Source organism: Mastigoproctus giganteus, chromosome 10, assembly GCF_048544385.1.
Source record: "Mastigoproctus giganteus isolate SK-2022 chromosome 10, ASM4854438v1, whole genome shotgun sequence".
Lineage (NCBI taxonomy): Eukaryota > Metazoa > Arthropoda > Arachnida > Uropygi > Thelyphonidae > Mastigoproctus > Mastigoproctus giganteus.
This window is the reverse complement of record NC_143584.1, coordinates 150,803,571-150,815,037: the sequence shown is the minus strand read 5'-3', so window position 1 is coordinate 150,815,037 and position 11,467 is coordinate 150,803,571. Positions and strand designations below refer to the sequence as shown.

The 11,467-nt window shown below is 38.4% G+C and overlaps 1 protein-coding gene across 1 annotated transcript in view; it reads right to left on the bottom strand.

Annotated features, from left to right (window-relative positions):
• Positions 1 to 2,251: 2,251 nt before the first annotated feature.
• The window catches only part of LOC150079377 (lysozyme-like), a 39,849-nt gene continuing 30,633 nt past the window's right edge, over positions 2,252 to 11,467 (bottom strand). The window contains exons 3-4 of the mRNA XM_090383489.1: positions 3,593 to 3,737; positions 2,252 to 2,488 (exon numbers count right to left, since the gene is read on the bottom strand). Coding sequence (XP_090239615.1) covers positions 2,280 to 2,488; positions 3,593 to 3,737 — 354 coding nt within the window. The 3' untranslated portion in view covers positions 2,252 to 2,279. The remainder of the gene's footprint in view (positions 2,489 to 3,592; positions 3,738 to 11,467) is intronic.

Here is an 11,467-nt window from a genome sequence, read left to right as displayed (position 1 = left end):
ACGCTTCGCCCATGACCTATTCTCCAATAGAAGAACGTTGATTGCTATTCACGCGTCTTTAGTCGTCCTCCGTTTCCAGTAAGTGCGACTCTTGATTCAGTAACTAGTCTATTGTCCTCGTTATTAGGAGGCATCCAGGTACTCATAGTATTCACATCGGTGCATCAGATGGTCCCATGTCTCTGCCTGCCCGCAAATGCATACTGTGCTATCAACGACGCCAAAGGCTACAATTTCGCTTTGTATGAGCTATGTCCTGTGATTAGAAAGGTCATATTCAATCCTGGATGAAACAAGGGAGAGGACGGAGGTACACTCTGACAAATGCGCTAGACATTAGCTCGTATAGGCTATGGTAATTGACAGCCGTTACAGGTACCCATGCTTGCTGAGAGAAACAAGAAATTGCACTTTGCATGGGCACGTCAGCTCCAACATGTGGAAAAATATCGCCTGGTCTGATAAATCCCGTTTCGATTTTATCATGCTCGTAGATGTATCCACATTTGGAGAAAGCAACAGGAGGCCATGATACCTGGATGCACTATTGGTGTTCTGCATGCTGGCAGTGTTATAATTTTGGGCACTGTTTTCGTGGCATGCCCTTGGTCCTCGGATCACCGTTGATGAACTGCTCGATGAGAACGCCTACCTTTCTATCTTCGCTGACTAGTCACAACCCTTCATGATGACAGTGTATCCAGACATCTCCTGCGTCCATCAGCAAGACAGCGCGCCATGCCACATGGCCCAGCAGGTTACTAACTGGTTTCAGAAACCTGACAATGAGTTTTCTGCCCTCACACGGCTGTCCGGTTCAACCGATCTCAATCCAATCGAGTATATCTGGGACCTACTGAAAAGGACATTCGATTATACGACCGTCCAGCTGACAATGTGTGAGCATTACTGGACACACTGCGCAAAGCATGAGCAGCACTACATGACACCCTGCAACAACTTGTGGATTCCATGCCAAGACGTGTACGGGCTATATTAACAAAAGGTGACTCTGCGAGATTTAGGTAGATGTTGCTAATGCACAGCCAAATCACTGTGAGCCATTAGGCCAAAAGAATTGAATAAGTGAGGTAGTCGAGTGGTCAGGATCGAGAGTGCAGTAGCACGCACTCTTTGAGTGGACTGTGGTTCAAGCGTGTGACTGCTAAATATGATAACGTTTGTATTTATGATTTATTCTAAAGTCTACTGACCAGGTGGTCGTGCCGGAGTATAAACAAGACAAAAAAAAATCGTCAGTATGAGCCAATAGAACAGATGTAAGATAAGGATTTAAAATAAGGATTTAGAATAAAAGTATTTATAATAAAACTATTCTAGGTGAGCCACGAGACCAAAAGAACTGAGAAAGGTTCTTTTATCTAAAGGTTCTCTAAGATAGCCTCAGTTAGTTTATGTGTTGTACCCTATAATTAAATTTGATTAATTATAGGGTATAATTAATCAAATTTATTAATTAATTTATAAATTAATTAAAAAGAGCACGTCCAACGTTTCCTCCGACAGAGAATTTCACATTCAATCACTTTCTTCAGCGCAGGAATGGTTTGTGGATTCTTCTGAAATTCTCTGTTTTTGAGATAAAAATCACGAGTTTATAAAAGTATGTGATTTTTATCAGGTGACATTGGAGGCTACTCCAGTCATTTGCCATACACTTCACTGTAGCGGTTAGAAACCAATCTGTTGTCAAAATTTCATCCAGAAACTCTTTTCAGTATTATCTCTACAGAGTAGTGGTGATGTTGGTACGAATAATTTGAAGTTTGCACAACTGCAAACAGAAATTTTATGATCAATAAAAAAATTCCCCAGTACTTGTCATGAACCACAATGGTTAAAACTATCGCTTTGATAAAGTCCGAAACTGGAAATCAGAAACCTGTACAAGTAAACAGTTATTACAAAGGAGTCTTTGAAGTAAATTTTTTAATCATAAATAACATTTTAAAAAATTAAAATTGTTGTTAAAAAGTAATCTATAAAATGTGTTTTATGTGAAAAAATTTCATTTCCAGGTCAGTGATTTTAAAAATATGGCAACTCTGGAAAGGTAAAAGTTGGTTCCCATAATAGAATAATAATAATCAATGCATTTTCACATGCAGAACGCAGTTCATTTAATAAAATCATTGGATTATTCTAATTAGTTTTCTGAAAATGAAATGAAATGAAAAGCGCATATACAACATACAGTTTCACAAAATAGGTTTGTTATATCACCTGGAAATGAAAATAAAGGAAAAATATATAACATATTAATTTGTGTAGCAGTCCACAAATTTTTTCCAGTAGACGCCACTCATGAAATAGGTTTGGTTGCATTCCAGGTGTCCTGCTTTATGGATCCTTGCGTAGTCATAGCAGTCAATAATACCATCATTATTACAATCCCAACCAAACTTAGCCATGTAAAGTTTAATAGTCTCTTCGGAACATTTGTTATCTGTTAAGCATTCTTCAAAATCTGTAACAGAAAAAAAAAAACAAAAAATCAAAAGCATAATTAGTATTTATGATATAGAATAAAATGTTCAAAAAGTCATAACCTTTTATTAGTCAACTACAGCACTAAGTCATGTTGTTAGTGTAGAAAGATTTCTTTCTACTACACTGGAAATTAATATTTTTATTATTTGTATGTGTTGAGTTATGATTAGTAGGAGCTATTTACGACATACACAGTACAGGTGCTTGGAAGCTCCTGTGCTGTGTGTGTGTGTGTGTGTTTCGAGAATTTTACTGACACCGGGTTATCGCGAATATCCTAACGGACACACTGGTATGACTTAACCTTTCGTCCCCATAAACAGTTTTTAACATTTCATACATTTCTGTTGCGGATTTTCCCAGTTTAATGCCAAATTTTATATTAGTTGATATTCATTGCAAAATCGTGACACGGAACGTTATCGCTACTACCGAAACTGGTTGTTACTTGCAACCTGCCAGCCTCCTGGAAAATATATATGTACTGACAATCTCAGTAGGAAGTTTGAATTACAACACTCCCGTTCATTTCAGACTTATCGAACATTACCGCAACAGCACTGTTCTGGGAACTTTATTATAATATCTCGTACACACACGATTTCCGTTAGATAAATAAATACATAGTCAGTGAATCAGTTTCTGTGACTTATCATTCATGCAAATTAGCGTCACGAAAAAGGTGGCTTCAAGATTCATTTCGTACGAGGCGCCATTTGTCACGGGATCGGCCTTGATGGTGATACCCAGCGAATCATCAGTCTGAAAAAACATGATTGATAACGATTAAAAAAAAAAAAAAAAAAAAAAAAAAACACAAGGAAAAAATTTTAACGTCTCAGATTGTAAATGTTTCTTCCATTTCGAAAAAAAATTACACGCCTTCTATATTTAGAAAGATTCGCAAATCTTGCTAATGGTCAGAATTACATCTTTCAGTAGCAAAAGGATCATTAAATCCTATTTTATATGTGGCAGGTTTAATGATACCAGTCATGCACATTCATCATATTTATTTATTGATTTTAAGTTATTGTCTGGCATTGCCATACCAGTGTCTAAATGAAGAACATGTACTGACCATTAGGGTCGTCGGGATCAGCTCCTGGGCTTCCTGCCTGTTTCCAGTACTGGGGAGATATCTGGTAAGGTCCACAAAAATAATTATAAGTTCCTTGCCCGTAATTCATACATTCCCTGTATAAATTACAATTAGGAGAACTACCCTGAAAAACAAAACATAAAAACATAATGAGTTGTTTCAGTAGGCTCAATGATTTAATGTCTATCAATTATACATGTTGAACGAGTTGGTTTTTTGTGCATGGGTATTGCACTTCCATCATTTCTGCTACCCAGGTTGTGTGAATGTATCGTTTATTTGTTCATACTAGCTGGGTAGCAGAAATGATAGAAGTGCAGTACCCTTGCATAAACCAACTCTTTCATACTAGACGAGCGCTTTACTAGTCGGCTATACTACACCGACGCCGCGCTTCAAGCGCTCGTCTAGTATAGCCCTTGTTAGACATTCAGTCAAGAACTATTTTTAAATTATACATGTTTGTTAAAAACTTAATTTGAACACTTTAATTCTGATTTAATTCATTGTATCAGGATTACAAGTAGCTATACCAAATTTGGAACCAAATCTGCGAAAACTGTGCATTACATGTGAGCCCATTCAAGTAATTAGAGTAATTTTTTAGGCGCTTAGCATATATGCGTAAGCGTCTACTGGCTTTACCATATCCGTCCGTACGCATGTGATATAACGTGTAACATGTAATAACTGGAATCCAGTGGATAGATTTTCACAAAATTTTATTTTTGGCATCTTTTTGAAAGGTGAAGATGTATTTGAGCCATCCCAAATTTCATTAAAATCGGACCACAATAAATCTGGCAGGTTATTATTTCTTTGTCTATCCATTCAAATGTAATAACGTGTAACATGTAATAATAACAATAATAATAACATGTGATATAACGTGTAACATGTAATAACTGGAATCCAGTGGATAGATTTTCGCAAAATTTTATTTTTGGCATCTTTTTGAAAGGTGAAGATGTATTTGAGCCATCCCAAATTTCATTAAAATCGGACCACAATAAATCTGGTAGTTATTATTTCTTTGTCTATCCATTCAAATGTAATAACTCGACTCTCTCAGTAGATGGATTTTCATGAAATTTTATATTTGTCCCTGTTAGAACGATATGTCGGCTTCCTCAAATTTCATTAAAATTGGACTGATAAAAATCGGAAATTATTATTTTCCCCCCATAGATATCATAGTCCATTTTCTGATGTGTGCATATATGTATGTTATAGCGCAAGCATTGAATATTATGTTTGTTGCTATGCTCCTGATTTGAGGAATGAATGAATGAGCAGACACGAAATGTTCTTGGTTAGAGTATAAACTTCGTTGCCATTTTCTCCTTTTTTTTTTTTTTTGTTATAAATCTTGAATTGTTAGGCTTGTTTGCATGTATGTATGTATATATATGAATATGTGCCTGTTGTCTTCCCCATGTCCGTCTGTCCAACGTCATGTAACCTAGGGAGTCCCATTGGGCGGATTTTCATGAAATTTTATATTTGATTCTTCAAATCGTCCTGTAGGGTTGAGAAAGTTCTGCCTCATAATAACTGCAATGCAACACGTCAACCGTGTATCATTGAAACTTTATTAAAATTTATATATATTTTAAAGAGAGAGAAAAGAGTATACGGGAGTAGAGCAATAAATATTATACAGTTGAAATTAAACTAAATAGCTATGTTTAGAGAACGTAAATCTGTAAAGTTTTATTAAGTGTTCTATAAAGTTATAATCTTAGTGATTAGGAGATAACTATAAATTTATAAGGAGATAACTATATTTTCCACCAAAACAAATAACTTGAGACAGATTCCGGGCACCCCTCTCCAGTAGCATCAACCAAGCTTAATTGAACTGAAATTCACTTCCTTCATCCAAGTTCAATCGGGCTGATATCTGCAACTGAATCTGCAGGCAAGATCAATCGGGACCTGATCCAACGCAAGACTCCAAACCCTGTGGAGACACCAGCAGTTTCTTTGCCACAAGCCACATTGGCAGTCAAACCAAGCACTCTAGCTTGGTTTTCGTTTACTCTCCTCCCCATTCCGCCCCCTTCTTCCACCTGTTGAGGCATGGGCCTGCCTCACTGACTTTCTGGGGTCGCCTTCTCTATCGTCCTCATACCTCTGTTTTTCCCTCCAGCCTTCAGAGAGCAATACTTGCAGTGCTCTCAATTAATGTATTGTCAATTAATAACGTACAAATTTAAACCGTGATTATACATAAACCTCTCTCGGCTTTTTATATTCTAGTGTTAATTCCCTCTCTCTTTTTTTTTTTTTTTTTTTGGTTCACATAGGCCCTTACCACTGAAATATTTGGAAACCAGGTGGCGGGGCTTGCCAGAGTACAAAAAATCTACTTGATACTTAACCAGCCTCACCGGGGCCAAGTGCGGTAACGGTGGCTCCCAACAGAGGCCCGGCTAAATAGTCAGAAGAACAACGGTACACAATGCTACACATCCGTTCACTCCCCACACACTTTCTAAATCTGGTCTTTACAGAGTTCTGTGCTACACAAACAGAGTACGCAGCGCGGAGATGGGGGAAACCCCTGGTGCCGTCACACAACTAACACACTTTGCACTAGTAAATATATTGGTCAAAACAATTAATGGATCACATTAATTGTTTTGCATATGCGCCCTCGTAGGTAGCATAGTTGGTATAATCACCGTACTTCCCACACCTGGTAAAAAGACCTAGGTTTAAATCCTGTCAAAGACAAGAGGAACGTATGGGTCTTTTTCACAACGTAGCTAAGTTAAGTCTGTCTGTCTCAGGCGAGAGTGATATGGGTTTTTTTTTGCGCCTAAGACCTTAAACAACAACAGCATATGCAAGTGATGTTTGTGTAAATATGATGATATGGCTGCCTCGTGATGCGGTTGAAGCTAAATTCCGATCAGTTTATCCCGAAAACATTTAAAGCAACTACAGAGGGAACAATAATTACAGCTTTCTTGTAACATGACATATCAGAAGCAAAGTACTGTAACTTATAGAAACAGTTTCTGTCACCGTTGTGGATGGAATGTGCACGGATAACAACTTCTCTTTTGCTAGTGTATACAAGCTGCAATATGTCATAGTGCGTCCAAAACGCGATTGAATGGTGTTCAAGTTGGGAGAGGAAGTAGGCCAATCCATATTTTTATTTATTTATTTATTGTATTAGGTAGTCCCTGCTAAAGTTTGGCAACACCGTTGTCTAATATACATAATGTACTCCTTTCGCTGTTTTTACCCAATTGCAGGGTGGGAAGACAGTCTAAAACGCTATATCTCGAAAGAGAAATAAACAGATAATAATAATAATAATAATAATAATAATAAAATATTAAAGCAACACAAAAATCGATACATATAGAAGACAATTCGAAGAACAGGTTAACCAGACCACTCATATGGACGATACTCTCATCTTCCAACATATTGTTGGGCAGCTCTGTCCTATGGGATTGAACACTTTCGCCATCGGAAGGAACTCTTCGCCTAAAACACCAGCACAGTAAAGGACCATGGGTCGCAGATGTCATCTCAATACCTGCGTGTAGTCAGCCCGTTCTTGATGAACTGGAGGTGTGTACGGAAGATAGCGATCCTGCCTTGTCGTTGCTGATAATATACGATCCTGACCTGGGCACCTATGAAGGCCTGGGTTACTTGGACTCAATATCACAGCCTGCTGGTGACATTTCCTGATACATCAAGCTATGCCACAATTTGGTGTTGTGACTGTCCACCTCCAGTCACCAGATGAGGGGCTCCCGTGGGTAGCACAGATGGTAGAATCGCCACCCTCTCACTCCGGGTGGCAAAGACCTTAGTTCGAGTCTCCTCGATGACATGAAGAATTTTTATGGGCCTTTTTCACAATATGGCTGCGTTAGTCGGTCTCAGGCGGGGTAGCACGATTTTTCTCCCCGAAACTCGAGTTTTTCGTCCAGAAAACAGAAAATCGACCACAGAACACAATTTACAGACAGTATATACGGAGCAATATGGTCTTATTTTCTGATGCTCCTAAAACCCTAAAACAACAACAACCTGGTGATTCTCCAAGAGATAGATGACATTTTCAGATGTTTCATTTTGATAATTGACAACCACAGTATATTATCGTTTTCAACTTTAATTCGCGAATGAGATGCGTCTGCAACATGGTCGACTATTTAACGAAACTATCGCACGCCTGAATATGCATGTTCTCCGCCTTTATTTGTAACAACCAGAAATTCGTGTTCTAGTTATGTAACTTAGTAATCTTCACCTATACGTCAGCCCGAAAACGAGGCTGGCGTTGTGGCCCCAATGAATATTAATACGGTAAATTGTCCAATAGTTTGGGCAGTGATCTGCTAATTGTTTTGATCAATATTAAAATGTCTTTAAATAATAAAAATAATCTTTTGCGAATTGTTCAAATTGTTCGACAGTTTTATCAATTGATCAACAACTATTTTAATCGGCGTGCATTAAGATGTGCGCTAAATAATAATTACTGTTATTTGTTGCTTTCCACATTTTATGTCCTAGATGTGGATTGATGAAAAGGTGCGCGTGACGAAACCGATGCCGCTCCGCTCATAGTGAGAGCAGGAAAATCATAGAAAGTGTTCTGTTTGAACCTGACTCGCATAATTTGTTAGGCACATTCCCGAAATCAATCGAATTGCAGAGAAGATAGAATAAGATGTACTCTGACCACTCATAGGCACAGTTAACTTGGAGCATAAAATAAACAGCCCGATGTTGCTCTGCTGTTGTCTGGTTTTTTAAGAGCATCGGCAACTAAAGCCATCTTTCGCTGTGTATAGTGCCTTTAAATTGCGTGTTCTGAGGTCGATTTTTTGTGTGCTGAATGAAAAACCTGAGTTTCCAGGGGGTAAAACAATGCTACACGCACCCTGAGACCGTCTAAAAGTTGTAAAAAAACCCACAAAAAATCCCTCCTTTCATCGACGGGATTCGAACTCAGGTCTTTTACACCAGGAGTGGGCAGGTCGGCGATCCTACCAACTGAGCTGCCTACGATGCCATGTTGCTCTGCTACCCCACCGCCTACACCTAATGAATACTGTGGATTCAGTGGGTGTTGGCCACCCTCGCCAGTTCTGTCGAGGTGGGACACTTCTTTGCTTGAAGTTGCTTCATTTCATGATCAATTCTTTGATTATAGCAAGGAAATAGTTTCACTTCGATGCACGTGATGTTTATTTGCGAATGCTTAGAACGCAATATCACATTCAAATATGCGTGAATACTAGCTGAATATTATTTGCTGTTATTCTTTCTTGTTTAGCTAATAGAAAAAAAAAAAATGTCTGTCTTTGTGCAGTATGGAAATAGCGTTCTTCATCCTCTCTTGCTATTTAGTTACTATTTGCCATGTGCTTTATTATATTCCAATTATATTAAAATCCAGAAAGAAAGAAATAAAATACGCCCCGACTTACGCAACGGTTGGGTTGTGCGGAACGTTACGTAAGTCGGAGAATTTTCCCCATGCTTATCCAGCACTCGCAACTTTGCTCGCTGAATTGATTGAATCAAAAAAGAAATGTTTGACGAATATGTAAATAGAATTATTTATTGTATTTATTCAATTTTTTTTATCTCATGCGCAGGAAAAATTACAAAAGCATGCAATTTAAAAATATTTCATAATTATAAAATTAGAGAGGAGACAGGCATAACAGCCATTTTACCTCTCGAACATCGTTGCCAGAATCGATGTCTTCAGCTGATAAGTACGCCGCTGCGGAGTTTGCTGGCTGTGGAGATTTAGAAGGGGCTGGCCGCTCAACCTTACGAAAGAACATATTAATGGATGATTGCACGGTTGCTTTTTTCTTTTCATCGTAGATTTCTTTGTAGCTAGCAAGCAAGCATATCATTCACCCCTCTGTTAACTTTTAGGAATCGTTCGCTGTCAGGATCCATCTTCTCAAACCTCGCCATTGCCGATGCAATTTTACAAAATGTCATTGCCACCTCTCTGGTGATGAAGCATCTCGGCTCCTCATTTGGTTCATCGTGAACTTCGTCAGCATTTTCTTCTTTCACTATCGCTGCCTGCAAGTCAATAAGTTCTTCGTTAGATAATTCCTTCTCTTCTTCCTCTATTAACTCCTTCACATCTTTGGCATCAACCTCCAACTGAAGTAGCTCTGCAACCTTTACAATCTTATCTGTAACCGCTTCATATGATTCGTCTTTTTCAAATCCTTCGAAGCCTTTTACGTGCCGTGGGCATATTTTCTTCCATGCGCCATTTAAACAACTTTTAATGTTTAAGATGGCGTGGTAAATATTGTAAGATTTCCAGTCTCTTAACGTAAAATTTTTCTCATCGTCTACTGCAGACAATGCCTGAGCAAATTTTGTGCGTAAATAGCATGATTTTAAATTCGAAATAAGACCCTGATCCATAGGTTGGATGAGTGAAGTCATGTTTGGCGGTAGAAATATGACTCTCACGTTTGAATTGAAATCATCTAGATGCGTAGGATGTCCAGAAGAATTATCTAATAGAAGCAAAATCTTGAAAGGAACGTTGTTCTCTTTACAATATTTTTCAACCTCGAGAATGAAGCAGCATTTAAAACAATCCTCAAAGAGAGATGTTGTTATGCATGCTCTCTGGTTCGATCGGAAATGCACGGGTAGGGTGGCTTTATTGATGCCCTTAAATGCACGAGGATTTCCAGAATGGTACACAAGCAGTGGTTTTAATCTGTAATCTCCCGCTGCATGAACCCCAAGCAAGAGCGTGGCCCTGTCTTTTAACGCCTTGAAACCTGGCATTGTCTTTTCCTCTTTGGCAATGTATGTTCGATCCGGAATTTTTTTCCAATACAGAGCAGTTTCGTCAACGTTAAAAATTTGCTGCGTTGAATAGCCGCCTTCATCAATAATTATTTCCAACAAGTCACAAAATTTCTGTGCAGCTACAGAATCGGCGCTGGCGGCTTCACCGCATATTTTAACGTTGTGGAAACCAGCGCGATGCTTGGACCTATTAAACCACCTGTTGCTTGCCACGAACTTGGGTTGGGGTTCGCCGTACTTATCCTTAATATCTTCATAAATACTTGTTGCTTTTGCTTGAATGGTCATTAAACTTAGGGGCACTCGCTTCTGAATCTGATTTTCCATCCATATTATTAACAGCTGTTGCATCTTCGATATAGCACCTGAACGCTGTTTTGTGATCACTGTTGATCTTAAATGCATTGATCCTTTAACGTGTTCTTTTATACACGCACTGGCCTTTGAAATAGTATTCACCGTTGAAGCAGCGAGAAGTAATTCCCTTGCAATCGATGACAAACTCTGTCCTGCTTCATACTTCTTAATCATTTTCATCTTCATTTCTAAATCAATTTCATTTCGTATCCTGGCACTTGCACTTTCCGTTGGTCCCTTTCTCGTAATCATTGTAATAATTAAATAGGAATGAAGAGAAGATTCTGAAATTTTGTTTTTTATATGACTGAAGAGTTCAGTGAAGTGGAACACATTTCACCATAATACCGTATCGTAAAAACCCACTGTATGGTTTGGTTGTTGACGGTGTTTTTTTTTTTTCTTATCACCTTATTTTAATTTTCTGTTTGTAAACTGTAAGAGTGCCTATAGTTTGATTAAATTTCTACTCTATCTTCGCATCCTTACCCCCACATTCCGCAATCTGGCTCATGTACCACACACACACACAAGAATCAGGTTCGTACGTGTTTTATTTAGTTCTTCTTGTTAGATTTCTAGGGAATTTTGCATTATGCAAATTTCGCCCCTCGGGCTAGGCTTGTGAGTAGATTGACTAATTACAACTCG